This window comes from Pleurodeles waltl, chromosome 3_1, assembly GCF_031143425.1.
Source record: "Pleurodeles waltl isolate 20211129_DDA chromosome 3_1, aPleWal1.hap1.20221129, whole genome shotgun sequence".
In the NCBI taxonomy this organism is placed as follows: domain Eukaryota; kingdom Metazoa; phylum Chordata; class Amphibia; order Caudata; family Salamandridae; genus Pleurodeles; species Pleurodeles waltl.
The window spans coordinates 554,045,708-554,065,708 of record NC_090440.1 but is presented as its reverse complement, the minus strand read 5'-3'; the positions used below and the strand labels follow the sequence as shown (position 1 = coordinate 554,065,708).

The following is a 20,001-nucleotide window of genomic DNA, read 5'->3' as shown; positions in this document are numbered from 1 at the left end:
TGGAGCGGCCCCTTATTGTTTTTTTCTGCTCTTTTCCTGCGTCATCCCTGTGCTCGAGGACTTGGGGCCCAGATTTTGCCCCCTCCACTTGCTGGGCGGAGGCTGCGCTGACCTGTCCCGGCAGTGGTGTAGGTCCTTATCTGTGCTGGAGGCCTCTCGTCGCTAGCGGCCCCTATTGTTTTTCTTGCTCCGCCCTGGTGATTGGGAGCCGGGGGGAGGCCCCTCTGGGCATCAGGCCAACGCTCTGTTATCCTGACCTCTTGAGGCCTGATCGGTGGCTGGACCAGGCCGCGGGCCACTGTGTGTGCACCGGTTGATACTAATTCTAGAGACAGGGCGGATATTGATTTTTCATAGGGTCCTGGCGGACTTGGGGGGCTGCGTGCGTCTTGTGATTGAAGAGACCCACTGCGGCGTCTGGGGAGGTGTGGCTTCCCTCCCCTACCTTTCTTTTTTTAATTCCTCTGGGGCCCCACTGTTGTGGCCGGAGGGGCACATTTGGCAGCAGCATTTGAGCCGCGTGGCCCTGTGGCTGAAAGGGCCGCTGTTTTTGGGCCACTACAGTTGCTTTTTGAGACTGTGGCAGGCAGTGTGGTGTCAGGACTCGTTGAGTGACGACGACTAATTATATTCTTTTCCTTAGGCCTCGTGTGCACTTGCCCGGTGCCGCGTGGCCCGTAAATTGGAAGGTGGTTCAACATGGAGTTGGGTTAAATGACTGTTCGGGCTGTTCTGTTTTACTTCTTACATTGACCGTCCCCCTTCATCCCGTCAGGGATGGATTTCGGATGGCTTTGCTGATGCCCCATTGGATAAGTCCATTCATAATGTTCGCTATTTTGTTGTGGGAATGGCATTTGGGGATGAGTGGGATTACAGTACTGACCGGTTTGGGGGAGGGGGGTCAGCGTGCCTGGGGATAGAGCGCCTGGACTTGGTCTGACGGTGTCTTTTTATGAGGAATATGCTGATAAATTAGCACCGCACTTCTTGGAGGTCTATGCGGGAGCTCTTGAGACTGGGGTCCTTCCGTCCTCGTTGCGGGAGGCCCTCATTGTGACCATCTTAAAGCGTGGGAAAGATCCGTGCTGCTGTGATACCTATAGGCCTCTCTCGTTAGTTAATATTGACAATAAGATCCTGGCGAAGCTTATCGCGGCCCGCTTGCAGCCGCTGCTCTCCACTCTGGTGCTGCCGGATTAGTCGGGCTTTGTGCCGGGGCGCTCTACCCTATATAACCTCCGTACTTACTTTTCGAATTCTAGTATGATTGATCTGGAGGACCGCACAGCGGCGGTGTTCCTGGATGCCACCAAGGCCTTTGACTCTCTGCCATGGCAATATATGCTTGCTTTGCTGGCTTGGGTGGGGCTGAGCTCTAGGTTTATTAAGCTGATTCGCCTGCTGTACTCGCAGCCTTCTGCCCGGCTGAGAGTCAATGGTACTATTTCTGACCCCTTCCAGATTGCCTGGGGCACTCACCAGGGATGCCCACTCTCTGTTACTTTTTGCCGTCGCGATGGAGCCACATACGGTTCACTTGCGTCAGCATCATAATCATGGGGGCCTGGCATTCAGGCAGCGCCCAATTTTAATATCTATGTATGTGGACGATGTCGCTTTGTATGTCCGCAACCCGCAGCTGCACTTTGAGGTTTTGCTGGATGAGATAGTCGGCTTTGGGAAGATTTCCGGGATCGCCATTAACTGGTCCAAGTCGGTGGTGTTGCCCCAATCCGGGGCTACAGTGCAGTTTCCCTCTAAATATCCCCTTTGCTGGGCTGATGGACCGGTGCAATATCTGGGTATCTGGCTAAGTGGAGATGTTGATACATTTTGGTCAGCTAACTATGGAAAAGCTATTAAGTGGCTGGAAGACAAGGTAGAGGTGTGGCGCTCCTTACCGCTTTCGCTGATGAGGTGTATTGCGATAGCAAAGATAGTTATTCTGCCCAAGTTTTTGTATCTCTTTATTAATCTACCTCTTGTCCTTACAGCAAGTTTTCTGAAGCGGATTAGATCCGCTCTTGTGACTCTGGTTTGGGCTGGTCGGCGGCCCAGAATATCCTGGGAACAGCTGACACTTCTGTTTGAACATGGTGGAATGGCTGCCCCGGATCTGGCATTACACTATCATTGTGCACAGGCACATTTTGCGCATTTTTGGCTTCAGCCTATCCAATACTTACCTCACATAGCATCTGAAAGCGACGCTGTGTGGCCTGATAGATTATCGCGGGTACTGGTTGGCCCGTCTAAGCCCAGACCGCAAGGAGTTGACACTGTTGCATGTACGGCAAGAGCCAGGACCGCGCTGCTGCGCCAACTTGACGTGCGGGTGTCTTTTGCCCCCTCAATTCCAGTCCTGGATGTGGGTGACTTGCAGCTGTCGGAGGATGCCCGGGTATGTGATTTTCTACGTGAGTCCGGATTGATTACCTTGGGGTCTTGGTTCCCTGATGAGAGGTTAATTTCCTCGGAGGCCGCGCTCGGTGATGTACATGACACAGTGCTACACAGACTATTCTTTCTTAAAATCCTAGCTATGCTCCGTGCGCCTTACCGCTGCTTCACTGCAATACCCATGGCCTGTAAAGCGCTAGAGCTTTTGTATTAAATGAAATCCCCACGCAGGCTGATTATGAGGTTATATGTTTGCATGCAGAGCGATATGGCTGGGACGGAGGTTAAGGCTAAGGCCCACTGGGAGAAGGACTTGGGGGAAGTCATTCCTGATTAAGAGTGGCGATGATGCTGTGCGCATATAAGAGAGCTGTCTCCCAATTACAGATTGCGACTCATTCATTTCAATTTTCTACATCGTTTGTATTACACACCCAGCAGGTTGAAGGCTAGGGGTCTACGTGTCGAGGCACATTGCGAGAGATGTATGGCCCCTTAAGCAGACTTTCTGCACCTGGTATGGAGCTGCACGGCGCTGCATATATATTGGACGGAGGTGTTGCGGGCGATTGAGGAGATGACGGGGATCCAGCTGCTGTATACCCCTAAGCTAGCCCTTCTGGGATATCTTGAGGAGATACCTGTTGCGCGCAGGAGATTGGTGGGATTGTTGTTGGTGCTGGCTATGTGCAGGGTCGAGATGTGCTGGGGGAGGCGTCGTGTCCCCCTCTGCTCCGAATAGTTGCATGATGCTTCGTATTGTCAGGAACAGCTAATGGTATACTGGGAACTTATGCCGCAGGACTCCCATCCAAGAGATATATGGGCTCCCCTATGCTCCTTTTGGGAGACCCGCTCACCGAACAACATACAGTAGCCTAGCGCTCACCATTGACTACGCAACAGTCATGCTTCCCCATCATGTTATCGTATTTCTCCTTGCATTTGTATCGTTGATCTGACTGCTGCAATGTTTTTATTCCCCTCCTCTGTTTTCTGTTACATATTTCTACCTTTTTTGGTCTTCCCCCTTTTACAGCTTCTTCCTTTTTCTAGGATGCTTTTCTTTCCCTTTCTTTGGGTTGTACATCTTGAGTTCTTACCAACGCAGTTTGGATAACACTGTAGTTAGCGGCTATGTCCACCTTCTTATTGAGTTCCACATCAGTTGCATATAAGACTCTGATGCTCCTTACTTTATATGACGACCATAATGTATACTAAATGATCTCACTGTTGTATATGTTTGGTGTTGATTTCAATAAATGCAAAAAGAAAGCTGTGAAACGCATTTTCAAAATTAAAGAGAATTGTCAGGGGGCTCTATGCACATTAGTCATGGCCAGAGAGTTACATGTGTTTTATTATGTGGCGTAGACGCTACCGTGGCATAAAGCCTCTCTCATCATAATGGGTACGGGATTAGACAATATTAACTAAGTGGTTTAGCATGATTGCAGCCAGTGTTTGACCCAACATTAGTGAGGGAGACTGGCTGATACGACTCACATAGTCAGCCGCAAGTCTAGAACTAGGTCTCATGGCAACATGTTCTTTATTCCAGATCCAGTGTATATTGAGTAAGTGAGAGATGAAGGGGGCTGAGGGAGTTATAGAAAGGTCTCTTGGGAACAGGTTAAGTCTGGGCATTCTGCCCGACTGACCCTGGCCACCGACATTGGCTGACCTTGTGCCCCTTTCTCTCTGAGAACCTAGCCATAGGAAGGTCGGACAAGAACGCTGGCAATGCTTCTTGGACCATAGGATTTCTTGGGCCACATAATTCTTGATAGCAGGTGGCATATTCCTATAATTAGATTGTGGGTTTGTGAGCAGTCACCCATATGCCCCCCCCCAACCATCTCCTATGCAGGCAATCTGTCAGTTCCTTTTTCTCTAACACCAACCAATAAAGAAGCCTTCATGTCTTGTTATCATGTTTGCATCCCCTATGTTGGCAAGTCATCCGGACTCCACAGAAGTTGTTTTTACTTCATGTTGCAGTTCTCTCGTTGAAGGACTAGCTCCTCAGATCCCTCCCTCTGATTCAGTGCCTCAAAAGTAATGCTAGAATGGCTCGCTGTCTCCTGTTTGCCCATTTTGAAAAGTATCCTAAGCTCTTCCTCTCAGTACCAGATTTTAAGGTTTTCCATAATTTCAGGGTTGGGGGGTTGACATTAACAAGTACTTGTTTAACCTGAAGTATTCTTCCATTTCTCTTGCAAGAAATCCCGAAACTCCTCCTTAGTAAGCCACTAGGCATTAAAACACTACATTCCCTACCACCGCCACCACCAAACATCAGTTCTAGCGGGGCATGCTCGGATAGCCTCCTTGCATGGATTTCTGCGCATTCTATCTCCCACTGGCTACAAGTGGATATAAAGAAATGGTTTATTTGGGAGAGAGCCTCAGACGAAAATGTGTATGCTGGGCAGTTCTAGTACCAGACATCCTCAAGACCATATGAGGCCACAAAGCACATAAGCAAGGTCTGGCATTCCATACATGTGAAGGTGGGATCCCAAATTTCTAAAGATCTATTTTAGTAATTGTTAAAGACTCCCTTCATTGATGGCCACTCGAGAGGGCGCTTATAACCACTCAGCATCTTAGACCCAAAGGACTACATTCAATAGGGGCAGTGGAGCCCATACATTAGATACTGTATCATCGCCTAACATTCCGGTCACCATCAAAACATTTATGAGACAATGGTATCATATTTTGGTATATTAGGGTGCAAGGGTCTACATTAAAGGATAGCCAGCCCTAAAGGCTCTCATGCAGCCCACATGGAACACGGAGTCAAACCAATATCGACACAAAATTAACAATTTGTGCATAGTAGATATGTTTCTTCCAATACAGAATATCTCGATCATACAATTTGTCTAACTTTACCATCTTGTTTATACATATTAAGAATACTCCTAATGTTCCAAATGAGTAATATGACCTGTGGCTGATGCTCTCCATTTAGTCCACTCACCATGATCCCACAAACTTTCGAAAAGTAGTGATTGGCTATATGACCAAACCAGTTGTCCTTTTTTTTTTTTTTTTTTTTTTTAAATGGAGGAACCAGCACTGAATTTCATCCTACACCTTAGGCTTCTTAACTCTTTTGATATGTCATTTGAGATTTGTTCACCACTGCCAAAATGCAGGTTTGCAGGCAGAACTTTAAAAAAATGTTCAGTTCATAACCATACTTGAGAACACTCAAAACAATCAAACAATTGAGAAAAAGTATCTAACGGTATTTGTACTCAGGTAAAGAAGCAACAGAGCACTGAATAAGAGTGATTTAATACAATTTACAGAGAGGTAAGTAACAGGAGAGTTCCTTTTAGCATTCCTTAAAGCGTGGCGACTTCAACGAGCCTCTTTCTGAGGTGCAAGAAGGTTGCAGCAGTTCTAACATCAGCAGAGATGTTGTTTCATAACCTGGACGCTGTGCCTTTTTGTCTCCAACATGGTAATGCATGACTCAGTTTGCCTGAAATGTTTAGGTTCTTTGGCCATAATGGGAACTGTTTAAGACTTTGAAGGAGTTGTGGTTGGCCCTGAAAATGACTTGTGCCTAGAAAGAGCGTTGGGGCGTTGTGGTTGGACTTCAAGGCATTGGTGAGACATGGTGCAAAACATAGGATGCCTTTGAGGGGTGCCACAGTAATGTCGGGCTGGCCATTTAACAAAATGTTTCCTCCATCCAGGTGTGAGAGGACCTGCACTTGCACGGTTATGGAGTGGCATGTTGGAAGGAAGGAGTTTGTTTCAGGAAGAAGAGGTTGTGCCATGATATCTTGGTTTGCTTGGTGCCATGTTCCTTGAAGATGAAATCTGTCTCTCCGATGAATCTAAGCCATTTCACAATGTCTTCCAGATAGAGGAGGGTTGAGGGCAGTGCTTAATTTGTGCTTGTTGTTTCCGGTGCTGAGCACCAGCACTTATTTTGCAGGGCCGGGGTTTACTCTTCTGCCTCAAGCATTTGCTGCAACCAAAAGACACATGGGAAAAACGGAGGAAGAGAAAAATGAAAAAGCGTCACAAAGGTAGAAAGCAGAAAGCTGCAAGAGTGAGCTGAAGGGGCAGGGAGTGGCTGTATATGGATTGAAGAGGCCCGAGAGGGCGTTAGGATTACGCTGCCTCAGTATTCCTTGCTCGCACATTTAATTGCAGCAGCTGCATGTTTAAGAGGAGGGCTTTGGGCACCGGCACGTTTTTATTTACAAATTAAGCACTGGTTGAGGGTGAATCCATTTACCTTGTGTCACACAGCCAAGCTTGAGTATGTGGTTGTTTGACATATTGGCGAGCAGGAGAAACTTTGGTTTTGTCAGGTTAAGCTTTAAACAACGTGAAATCAGCCCTGAAGCCAGTGCATAGAAGTCAAGTATATTTCTTTTATTATCTTCTGTATTTACAGCCATAATCTGTGAAGCATTGTTATCTAATGCTATTTGGTCATGAAAGAGACCTAAGCTGTGCAGTATCCACCCTGTAATGCAGCAGGTAGAACTTAAAATGTGTTCAATCCATAACCATACAGAAGAACCCTCAATAAAAGCACAGAATAAATACATTAAAAAGGATGCAAAAAGTATAGAAGGGTATTTGTATACTGTTAAAGGAGCAACAGACAGCTGGATAAGAGTGGGAACCCAAAGGTATGATTTAATAAAAATTACAGAGATTAGTTTAAAGTAAGGTTGAGTTGCTGAATGTCATTATTCGAGGACATTTTAAGTTGAGTGTCCGCTTGTGACAAACGATCATCTAAGTCAGCAGTACCCATGGTGCTAAAGTTTCCAGTCCCAAACCACTACTTTGTCCTAGGTCACCAATGTTTTGTGTTTAGAAGCCAGAAACTGATCGAGTGTCAGGTCCGTTCTGAAGTTTCCAACAGATTACGATCAAAGCCATATTTATGTTTCTAAATCTGATGGATGAAAATAGGATCCGAAGACAGAATGTGAACTGTTGGTTTTTTTGCGCTTCATGTCAACGTCATTATGAGTCATGCAGACTCTCACTATTGTAGCTGGCTACAGCTCGGCTCCTTAAAGAAAGCTGTACCAAAGAAGATTGCTAAAACCATCTCTGCACCTTCACGAGTACATGCATATTTGGCATCAATATGTATTGATTAGTCTGCTGTAAGCAGAGCATAAACAAACGACTAAAAAAAAAAAAGAGCATAATAATTGCCCAGCTGACAAATTTACGCCCTCAGTACAACAGGGTAGTTAATCTAATGAAAGTGTATCAGGAAATTCGAGCAGAGACTGACATACTGATACACCCTACCACCAATCCTCTCAATCCTCAGCACAGAACAGCTTTGCGGCTCGGGGAGGACCCTTGTCAAAAAGGAAGATCATCCTAGAGTCATTCTAGAGTCATCTGATGACTTCAGCTGGGCTATTCCTGTAATTATCTGAGGAAGTCATCCCAAGCCATCCCGAAGTATGTGTATAGGGCGAAATATTTAAACGAGATGACTCCAGAGTCAGCACAAAAACTACTCCAGGATGGTGTCCTGATTACCTTAATTAAAAATGCGTGATGATCTTGTACTACTCCAGGAATACTAATTGACAACTTCAGGAGGAGTGTGAATTACTCCATGATGATTTCAGGACGATGTCATGATTACTGTGGATAACCCATGGATGATTTCCTGACATCTTCAGAATGAGTGTGGATTACTCCAGGATGATTTTAAGACCACTTCAGAACGAGTGTGGATTACTCCAGGATGATTTTGGGACAACTTCAGGATGAGTGTGGATTACTCCAGGATGATTTCTTAACATCTTCAGAATGAGTGTGGATTACACCAGAATTTTTTATAACAGCTTTATAATGAGTGTGAATTACTTTTAGAGGAGTTCATGACTACTGCAGGATGACCAAAGATTACAGGTAATATACACCAGGAGAGTGGGGAAACACACACTATGGTACAACCCCATATCAGCACAAAACATCCAAGATCACCTAGTGGAATTAATCAGAAGTATTCCCTAGTCATAATAACCAAGAGTATCCAATGGGTGGGTACTCTAGGTTGTTATGAATGGGGATTACTTCTGAATGATTCCATAAAATGTTTTTTAATGCACGTGGATCACTCCTTAATGTTAAAATAGCGACTTAGGGTTGGATAATTTCTTTTAGAGTCTGTGACGCATGTACATTCTCCGAATGACATTTATCCAATCCAGAATTCATGAAGTCTAATTTAAAAACACAAATCTGAAATTAAATACTTGGGAGAAACATGACGTCCCTGTAAAAAAGAAATCTGATTGGGTTTAAAACATGTTTCTTCTTTAAACAAAGTGGTGAGTGATATAAAATGAATTTGTGAGCAAAGCAGATGTCAACAAGTACGCCAACATGCATTTAGTAGCAGCCTTGATGACATTACCCCATACTCGCTGTGTGCAGTGTCTTCATTTGAGCTCAACAACATTACTCTAAGTTTTGATATGGTGGCATGTGGCAATATACCGAACAATGTATTGGCTGAAATAAAATGAATTGAAATGACTTGCCATTGTTAGTTTTTATTTAGCCAAAGCACATGCTTGGCTTCAAAGAGAAATAGGACACTGTACAAGACAACATTACAAGCAAGCAACAAGAATTTTAAAAAGTCAACGAAACAAGCAACTGTGTTGTGTGTTTCCAGATTCAGAGTATTTTGTCCCCTTTTGCAATTGCAGATCATTATGGCAAGATTCCTTCTCATAGGTCAGTTGTTGAGAGGTAGCCAGATTGCACGATGTCATAACATTCTAAAAAGATAACAAAAGCATATATTAGTATCCTTTCCTCAACCAAGTTACTTTAGGTTTTCTTTTTGACTGGCTGCTTTCAAAAATCACTGGATCCCCCTCCAGCATAAACGGTGCCTTAAGAGATGTTTTTAACCCTGCTTTGCTTATGGTGCTTGTTTCAAAAGTGTATGTGTGAAACTAGGACATTGTTAGATCGAAGGTAAAGAAAGAAAGTGTCCCTTTCTGGACTGTACGAGCAATGGGGCAAGTAAGATTCAGAATATCAGTCCCAGAGTTACAACATAACATAATGATAGAAAATCCTTTTTTCCCCCTCAACAGAGAAGGGAATCTGCACTTTCAATCTCTGCCATACATTAACACTATAGTTTGACAGCATAGTGTCTTTACACAATGCCCCTCTAACATACAGGATAGATCACAGATGTACAAAGGTTGAAAGCAGCAGGTGTCCTCCAATTACCAGACGCTGTGAGTCACTAGATGTTGCCTGTGCAAACAGGGAGTAACCATCTTGGGGCCAACATATGCTGCCCTCTTGATGGATATTGCAGGGAGCACCATTGAACTATGCTTGCAGCATGTCCATCTGAAAAGAAACAAGCATTTGCAATGCAATGGGTCTCATGTTTGTTCGACTTCAAGCTATTAGCATTGTAAGTTTCTAACTTGGCTTTCCTTGCCACACAAACTGAAAACAAAAAGTAGAAGAGTTGACATAAGCAAGCCAATTCAAACTGCCACAGCCGTCCTGAGCTTGAGCGCAAAGGAGAAAAACAAAAGGAAAAAGAAGTTCGCTTGCAGTCAAAGTGATCACCGAAAGAGCAATTATCCATGTAACAGGGTTGATGGCCAAGGCGGTAACAAAAAAGCCCCAAGGAGGGACAAACGTAAAGCATTTACCAATGAAAAACAAAGGATTTTTGAAAGGCAAGCCCATGAACGAGCAATAGTGATGGGTGTGGTTAAAAGCCCAGATACATACAAACACGACAGAAAAGTAGCAATTGTGCGCTGCTATGCTGGACCTAAAAAATGAGTTAAGAGATTTCCATAGTGACCAGTACATGACTGTAGGAAAGTACCCCTTTTTTTGCACGGTAACCCCCACTTTTTGCCTGTTGTCAGCATGTTTTGACTGTGTGCACTGGGATCCTGCTAACCAGGACGCCAGTGACTCTCTCCCTTTAAATTTAGTTGTTTTGGCCACAAACCTCCCACATTTGGCAGACTGGTGCCCCCTCATAAGTCCCTAGTATATGGTACCCAGGGCATTGGGGGATCAGGTGTTGACCATGGGCTGCAGCATCTATTATGCCACCCATTGGAACCCATGATAAATATGTCTACAGGCCTGCTTTTGCAGGCTGCGTGAAAAGGTGTATATATAATAGTGTGTTTACTTACCTGCTATTGATGTATTGCCCATCTAGCATTTTAGTATTTGCGGCACTAAAACAAAGTACCTTTATTTTTGTAACACTGTGTGGTTCTTTCATGTGTGTAAGTGATGTGTGACTATAAGTGGTACTGCATAAGCTTTGCATGTCTCCTAGATAAGCCATGGCTGCTCATCCACAGCTACCTCTAGAGAGCCTGGCTTCCTAGACACTGGCTACAATGCACTAATAGGGAATACCTGGTATAAGGTGATAATACCATAGATACTCAACACACACCAGGCCAGCTTCCTACAATGATGGCCTACAAATAAGTGTTTAGACCACCAAAGAAAGTCCAAAGTAGAGCTGGATGCACTGCGTGCTCTCAGTGCTGTCACCAAAAGTTCTGGTTTAAGCCCTGTATGGCTTGCTTATCTGGGTATAAGTGACTGAAGGAGTGGAAAGACAATACAAAACATCATTAAAAGAACACTCCTGTAATAATGTGAGCTGCTAGGGGACCACCTAAGCCTAAAGGTTTTATTGCTGTTAACAAATTGTAATATTCATTACTGTTTTTACACAAACAATTTGCAGCTTTGACCTGAATGTTCATTATCAGAAGGGTAAATAAGTTAACTGAAATATCTTACCAATTGAAGAATCATCTGGTTTGAGAGTGAAGATGGTGAGGGGGACTCTGGCTTTGTAGCACATAATGGAATAGGGATGTGAGGATTGTGAGTTGGTCTTGCTGCAGAGAACCCAATCTAAATATACACTATAGCCATCTCCAGTCGGGGCACCTTCCCTTTTAATCCTCCACCACTTCCAGGGTTTTCCTTGGATTATCTTAATGGGAAAACTGCTGATTTTTTTTAAGTTACTTCCATAGCATCCAGATCAAAATGCTCTCCATTCCAGTATAGCGGCAAGGGTACAATGTATCCTATCACTGACACATGCTTCACTGTCCTTTTCAAGCACCACAGAGCATTGCTATGGGGGCTTTTCTGCAGATGGTTACAAGCAATTGTTAAATTGAGCTTTTCTGTATTGTGGGTGGGACCTTGAATAGAGGCTCACTAGAGCAGGGAACATAGTTTGGGGAGGGTCATGTGGTGCAGAGACTGGATTGGTGCTCATTGCACATATCCTAATACATGTCTATTTATCTGACATACATGTACATTTTCATCCAGTAAAACTGTTATGCAGTTCAGTACACTGGAAAGATAAAAGGCAGAGTTCACCTCACCAGGTTTCAAAGTGTACCCAGAGCTATGGGCCTTAAGTCACTGAACTATCTTACACTGTACAGGTTTAATGTCAAATAGTATTAGAAACTCTGTCGATAAGAACACTGTATGTTAATGTGCCTGCTGTAAATAGCCTTGTGAAACATTCAAATTAGGGTTTGTACTCTGCCAATTCGGACTTTCACCTACCCATTCTAGATGGAATTTGGAACCTTTATATTTAAAAGTCCTTGCATAATGATGGTACAAAGGGCTTACAGTATATTTTGGAAAACAAAAGCTGCCAAGAATTATAGAAGCAGAAAAAACATCGTAACTTTCCCTATAGCTACAAATATTTTTAAGCAGTTTCACATAGAGCAAACTCGACCCGAAAGAACTGGAGTGGTTTACACAAGCATTAGTTAAAATACAGAAGGTCACATTCATTTCTGTTTTATGCATGGGCAGATTATGTGATTTGCCAATAATCACAGGATGTTGAGCAGACAACAGGACTGGAACCTAGATCGCCAGTTTCAAAGCGGACAGCTCTGACCAGAACTCCACATAATTCTCCCCAATCACCATTAAAATACATTCCCTGAAGCACACCAAAAAATGAAGTAGAGAAATGTGTTTTAAAAAAAGCAAACTAAAACGAGAAAAAAATGATAATTTATGCTTTTTGTTTATTTCCCCAGTGCATTTCGCTAACTCAGCTATTTAATATCCAAGCCCACAAAGGCGCTGCACATAAACTGAGCAACAAGAGTCACACAATCGTGACAAACATAAATCTTTAACAGGACATTTCAGAAATCCGAGATAGCCGAGAAACACACAAACAGACGCTTTTTTTCTTAATGGGCACATCTAACTAGTGTGATACGAACCTCCAAGCTGCGAGAAAGAAATGCCCGCTCCATACCTGCTACCTGCATTCCAATCACTAGCTTCTGAATACATCTGTCTCCGTGGCCAGAAAAGACTTGCAGATGGTAAATGCAACCATCCAGAGCAGGGAAAACGCCGTAGTCCCCTTCTGCATAGACCTCGACCACTTTCTCACCATCGTTCTTTTCCAAACTGCACAGTAAAGTGACGTAGCTTCCGGCAACACCGGAAGTGCGTGTGATGACCTACAAAGCATTTCGTTTCTTCTAGTGTTAAACGCGCAAACTTCGTCCGAGAGCATGATTGGAGTGGTTTGCATGAGCCCCAGAATTACTTTACACAAGGTCGGATTTTATTTTTATAGTTAAAGAGCAGGAGACAGTGATTTGCCCACAACCACAGGATGTTGAACTGACTCCGGGCATCGATCTGCATGGTTACAATACCCTTTCTTTTTACAACAAAGCTTGAATAGAAGTTCATTGTTTTAGGGCGTTCCCAGATGCACTGCTTCGATCTATTCATGAAGCACAGTGGGCATTAAAGAGCTCTGAGCGGCTGAGGAGCCCTTAAGCCAGGGGCCACCATCGCCTACTTTCTACTGGACTTTATCACAGCATTGGGGACGGGAAAGAACTTGGGTTCAAAATAATATAATACATCTAAATGAAGCGTTGTTTACAGGGCTTTCTTCCAGCAATAAACAGTGCCACAATTTTAATTCTATATTAAGTGTGAAAAAATGGTGTAACCATGATCTTTTTTCGTTTTGTGCTTTCACAATGCAAATAATTCCGATTATGAATCGGTGTGCATTTCTTGCCTACTCTGCTTTACCGAAAAACAGATGAAACATTAGCCCGTCCTTCTTTTATATTTTGCTGGCTATGATTTAATACTTGCCACTTGAACACCAAGACTACATGTTCTACAGTACAACCACATCAGACAGTGAGCTAATAATGTACGTCACCATTAGTTCTTTCTGTGAATATAAACTATTTCTGAAAGGGCAGAGTTTGTGAAATTCTCATCTATAACTGCCACCAAGGACAAACATGATAGTAAGTCTATTTTGGCTTACTTAATTGGTCACAAGCAGGTTGCACTTTAAACCACTTGACAGGGTTTAGGCACATGCTGCAGAAATGTTTTTGTCTAGTATTAAACAAGGCATCTTTACACTAGGAACACAACTCCTAGGGTAAATGGGCTTGCTGGGGAGATCTGGGTTTTGTCTAGTTCCAGTTGTGATTCTTCATAAAGTAGCATGGAACTGCAAACATGAAACATGCAGAAGACAAATTTGTATTTTATGTGAGTAGTTCTGTTCAGTGGGTTACTGCTTTTGTCACAGAAATACTTTTGTTACTTGCAGAGTAAAAACTGCAATACTTCTAATATTGCACAATGAGCCATAAACCAACACCAAGATGCAGCATGCAAACATAGAAACCTAGGGGCATATTTAAGAGTCTCTAGTGCCACCATAGTGTAATTTTTGTTACGTTTAGGCGGCGCTAAAGTGGCATTTTTCCCACGCTATATTTAAAAAAGTGGTGCAATGCATGCATTGCGCCACTTTGTAAACCGTTGCGCCACATTATGCCTGCGCCTGGCATAATGTATGCAAGGGGGGCATTCCCCCGTTGGGGTGTGGGGGAGGAATGGCATAAGGAAATCTAAGATATTTCCTTCTGCTATTTCTTATGGTCATTTTTAACGCCTGCTTAGGGCAGGTGTTAAAAGGGGGCTTACATTATTTATAATGGGCCCCTATGTACTCTGCATGAGTTGCACCAAAATGTTGGCGCTAAGCATGCACAGTACATCAATAGCGTAAAAACCAAATTACGCTATTGCCCCCTACCCTGTGCCATGGTGCGTTGTATTTTAAATGCAGCTCACATGTTGCACCTGTTGCACCTGTTTTCGGTCAAGAGCTCGCCCCCCCACGTCTGCAGCACCACCTTGCTGTGTCCGTGTCCCTGACCCCCGCCCACGCTGCTGCTAGCGAGTTCGAGGCCCTCCTCCACCCGCAGGCATCCACCTGCGCCTCATCCCTGGTGTCTAGTGGGTTTCTGGTAAGCTTCGCTAGACTCGTGTGCATTGTGCCGTTTTCGCCGTATTTGTGACTATATTCTGTGCCTTGCTTTATTGTGCCTTTTGCTCCATTTTGCTTCCATTTGTGCCTTTTTAGACTGTTTTTCTGCTTTTTTGCCCCTTGTGCGCTCCCCCTTGCCGCTTTCCCCTGCCTCCCTGCGGCCCCGCCCCCTCGCGCCCCCATTCGCCGCTCCTTCCCGCCTCCCAGCTGCTCCTCCCTTTTCCTCCCTTCTTAATGGCTGGCGCCGCCTGACCACCTGGACCCACGTAGACGACGCTGAAACTTGCAAGATCATTAACTCCATCCACTCAGGATCCCCTTCAGACCCATGCCCCCACCACGTTTACAACAAAGCCGACTCTACCATCGCCCCCCAACTTCGAAAGGTCATCAACTTATCCTTCGAAACCGCAACCTTCCCGGAAAGCTGGAAACATGCCGAAATCCATGCCCTCCTCAAGAAACCCAAGGCAGACCCCAACAACCTCAAAAACTTCCGTCCAATCTCCCTCCTCCCCTTCCCGGCGAAGGTCACAGAGAAGATCGTCAACACTCAGCTTACCCACCACCTCGAGGACAACTCCATCCTAGACCCCTCCCATTCCGGTTTCAGACATAACCACAGCACTGAGACTGCTCTCATCGCCACCACAGATGACATCAGACAGCAAATGGACAACGGCGAAACATCAGCACTCATCCTCCTGGACCTTTCCGCAGCCTTCGACACGGTTTGCCACCGCACCCTATTAACACGCCTCCACGAAGCCGGTATACAAGAAAAAGCCCTCAACTGGATCTCCTCTTTCCTCTCTGGCAGAACCCAGAGAGTCCGACTCCCACCCTTCCGCTCCGAAGCCACCAACATCATCTGCGGCGTACCCCAAGGCTCCTCTCTAAGCCTGACGCTGTTCAACGTCTACATGGCCCCCCTCGCACAACTGGCCCGTCAGCACAACCTCAACATTCTCTCTTATGCCGACGACACCCAGCTCATCCTCTCCCTCACCAAAGACCCACACACCACCAAAGCCAACCTCCACGAGGGAATGAAGTCCATCGCCGAGTGGATGAGAAACAGCCACCTGAAGTTGAACTCCGACAAGACGGAGGTCCTCATCCTCGGACGCACCCCCTCGGCCTTGGACAACTCCTGGTGGCCCACCGCGCTGGGACCCCCACCAACACCAGCCAACCACGCATGCAACCTGGGTTTCGTCCTCGACTCCGCCCTCACCATGTCCAAACAGGTCAACGCAGTTTCCTCCTCCTGTTACAACACCCTCTGCATGCTCCGTACAATAACAAACGGATCCTGACGGAAACCAGAAGAACGGTGACCCAGGCCCTCGTCATCAGTAGACTAGACTAAGGCAAAGCACTCTACACAGGCACCCCAGCAAAAGACATCCGATGCCTCCAACGCATCCAAAACGCCTCCGCCTGACTGGTCCTCGACGTACACCGCCGATGCCACATCTCCCACCACCTGAAAAACATCCACTGGCTCCCCGTGGACAAGAGGATCACCTTCAAGCTCCTCACCCACGCTCACAAGGCACTCCACAACGCCGGACCAGACTACCTGAACAACAGACTCAACTTCTACGTCCCCCGCCAACTCCGCTCTGCCAACCTCGCCATCGTTCCCCGTATCCAACGCAAGACCTCCGGTGGCAGATCCTTCTCCTACCTTGCCGCCAAGACCTGGAACACCCTCCCGACCTCCCTGCGGCAGACCCAGGACCTTCAGGAGACTCCTCAAGACCTGGCTCTTCGACCAGTAGCAGCACCCCCCCCTCTCAGCACCTTGAAACCCTAACGGGTACGTAGTCCGCTCTATAAATGCTGTGATTGATTGATTGATTGACATATGGTGGTGGTAGAGGCGCAAGGAAAGCGGCACTGCACTAGGAGCAGAGCCACTTTTCTTAAATCTGCCCCCTACTTTTTTCCTCAATCTTTTGTTATTCCAAAGTTACTAAGAAGGGTTTCTTTAGGTAGTAGTAAAGTCTTATTAGTAAAACAGCCCCAAACTCTGTGTTATTAATATGAAATGTTGAACATATTAAGATTTTAATTGTTTGTTTTAACAATTATAATAAATAAGAATGATTTATAAGTAACAAAAGCCAGTAAAAATACTAACCTCTGACTTAATTAACACGTGATCTGATGTATATCAGATGCTGATCAATAGATATCACATGAAGTAATTTAACAATAATTAGGTAAAACTCAAGAAAACACCCAGCCGGTTCCATTTTAAAACAAAACTGAAATAAATATGTGAAAGTTGCTCTTGAAATAATCAGTAAATCATCCACAAACATTAGTAAACACTTTCATCTTTTTGAATGTAACGATCCTTGTGAAGTAATCATATGCTAGTTTGCTCTTGATGATTTGAGGATGATTTCAAAGTCATCTTCTGAAGTCATCAGACACTAATTTTCAAGTCATCCTCAAATCATCAGGGACAACCACCTCTAGAGGAGTCATCAGGTACTCATTTTCATGTCATTCTAAAATCATCGGGCACAAGTTTCTAAGCTTTGCTGATGACTTTGAGAGCTTGATGATGTCTGATGATGTGAAAATGACTTCTAATGTAGTTGGATGATCATCCAATGACTCTGGGATGGCTTCTAAAGTAATCCTGTTTGACCTGGGGAGGGAGCTCCTCTGATTAATAAAATGCTGTGTCACAGAGAAGAGGGGCTCTTCTGATTAATACAATGCTGTGGCACAGAGAAGAGGGAGCTCCCCTGATGACTAGAATGCTGTGACACAGAGAATAGGGGGGGGGGTCTTCTGATTAATACAATACTGTGACACATAGAATAGAGGGCTCTTCTGATTAATACAATGCTGTGACACAGAGAAGAGGGAGCTCTTCTGATGAATACGATGCTTTACACGATACATAATACAATTACACCAATGGGAGGCTACTGTCTCATTACAGCGAGACCCCTGGAAGAACAGTTCCGAGTGAGATCTGAACTTCATAACTACACGTTTAGTTGGTGCTCTGTCCAGCTATCAAACTTATTTAGCAAGACTACTTAGACCAAGGAGTGAAACGTGGCTGAACGTGAACAGAAAGGCGAGTTTATCTTTCCAGTGTACTGTAAACGGAAGTTAATTCTGCTGCGAAATCGTCCTTGATCGGGGGATCTGCTTCTAACTCAGAATTAAAAAAATAGAGCACCTCGGTTGTTTACAGCCAGTTGCAAAATCAGTGGCCAAAACGCAAGTCGTGGGCCATTTGTGTCACAGCTATTCTGAATGGCTGTTGACATCTAATCCGAAAGGCCCTAACACAAGATCCTAGGTTCTATTGCAAGACCGGGTGGTCAGCTGATTGCTGAAACAATAGCCATTCCGAATGTCCACCATTTGAACCCATGGGCATAGGGCCCTGTAGTGCAACCTTTCAGATTTGCAGCTGGCAGGCAGTTTTTCTCCAGTTTATTCAATCTGAATTCTGATGTGCACGCAGAGAAAAGACTTTCACAATTTTGCCAAAATTGTTTGTGTGAAGCCTAGTGACAAAGTAGGAGAACTTGTTTGGTGCCGCTAGTGAAATGTTATTTCATTTTGAGCATGAATATGAATTCTGCATGTGTAAAACTTAGATTGTATAAAGTATTTGCATTGTATGTGTGTAAAATTGCGTAAGGGAATTATTTGCTCAGAAGTGTACATGTACCAAAGTAACATGGGAGACATAAGATGGTCATCACACTTAAGATGGCTCTAGCCATTCGGGCTCCCATTTACTGAGGAAGCCACCAAGTAGAAACACATTCTTCAAGAAATGGGGGTAATGAATGGAGAGTACTGTAAGGATGAAATTAATAACGGAGTTGTAGGTGTGATGCAGAAATTCTGCTATTCCATCTCTAGCGAAAGATTGGCTGGTGTGCAACTGTGCACCATCTTTTGGAGCCGAGGGTTGGGAAAAGGGAGAAGTGCTTCGAACCTAATCTTTCCTTCCAGCAAACCGTAGGATCAGGAGGTCTTAGTTGATCGTATTTAAGCCCAAAATCAAGGCAAAAACAGACTGGGCATTCCATTCCATTATGCACACCACTGAACAACACATAGGCTCAGGAAAACCAGGGAAACATGATCCTGTTTCCGGTCCTCCACTAACATTCTTGCATGAGGTAGCATGAAAGCTCGAAGACAACGGCAATCGTCATGCAAAAAAGAGAAATTCATTTTTTTCTCGTTATCTTTGGACATCAGTTGAGAAGGAAATGTATCTTACACCAATAGTTTTATTAGCGTGTGCAAAATGAGCAAACCTGTAATGAAAAGAGCAAATTACAGGACTCCTGTGAGTGGCAGCAAAATACAAGGGCAGCTCCTCCACAGTAGCAGAGGGGCGTCGTCCCCCTGGCACGGCCAGCAGATAAACTAAAAGGATAGCTTGCTATAGTTTTATTTTTCATCTGCTTGCTCAGCCAGCAGCGTGTACAGAGAAGGGCAGCGACTGGGCCACAAAGGGGGGTGGCGAGGGTGGAGGTGAGAGTACACTAAGTGCACATCTGTGTTTTACAGGCTGTCTCAGGCCGGCCAAACACATGTGCACTTAGGTTTCTACAGCCTTGTTATATATACAGCCGGGCTGAAGGAACAGCACAGACCCCAGGCTTGTGTCTGAGCGGCAGTCCGAGCAGCTCAGGCCAATCCTGATGTTGCTTTTATGCTATGTTTAGCATGTAAGCAGTGCCAGGATTGCTGGGCAGCCTGTGCTCATGTCCCAGCGAATGCTGGGACACCACAAGAGGAGCGAGGTGGCTGGATTATTATTATTTTTGTTTTTTAAACTTTGTTTCCCCCGTCGTCACCCACACCCCCCCACCCTTGACCTATGCGGCGACTGCTGCTGTCAAAATAAAAATACATTAGATTCAGAGGTTCAAGGATAATGAACTGAAGTGCAGAAATCATCAGTACCTGTACTTAACACTGCACCAAAGAATACCCATGCATGTCTGCCATTTCTATTCCCACAATCGTCACAACAAGGTGTTTCTAGTTAGTATTCTCGGATTTAAATTTGTCTCGGCTGAGAAAACACACATATTGTTGAAGAGTTTTGTTAAACACTTGAAAAAATGTTTGCAAATCTTTTATTGTCACAAAAGGAA

The 20,001-nt window shown here is 44.8% G+C and overlaps 1 protein-coding gene across 8 annotated transcripts in view; it reads right to left on the bottom strand.

The window, feature by feature from the left end:
• The window catches only part of GLCE (glucuronic acid epimerase), a 366,778-nt gene that overhangs the window by 75,013 nt on the left and 271,764 nt on the right, over nt 1-20,001 (bottom strand). For 3 of the 8 annotated variants that reach the window (XR_011201376.1, XR_011201377.1, XR_011201378.1), the window contains one exon: nt 8,966-9,212. The exons of 3 other annotated variants lie outside the window; for them this stretch is intronic. Coding sequence is in view for 1 of the 5 variants with exons in the window: in XM_069222921.1 (XP_069079022.1) it covers nt 12,767-12,804 (38 nt within the window). In the remaining 4 variants the exon portion in view is untranslated. Of the gene's footprint in view, nt 1-8,965; nt 9,213-12,731; nt 12,965-20,001 lie in introns of those variants that run through there. 2 more of the 8 variants (XM_069222921.1, XM_069222925.1) reach the window with 2 other exon arrangements.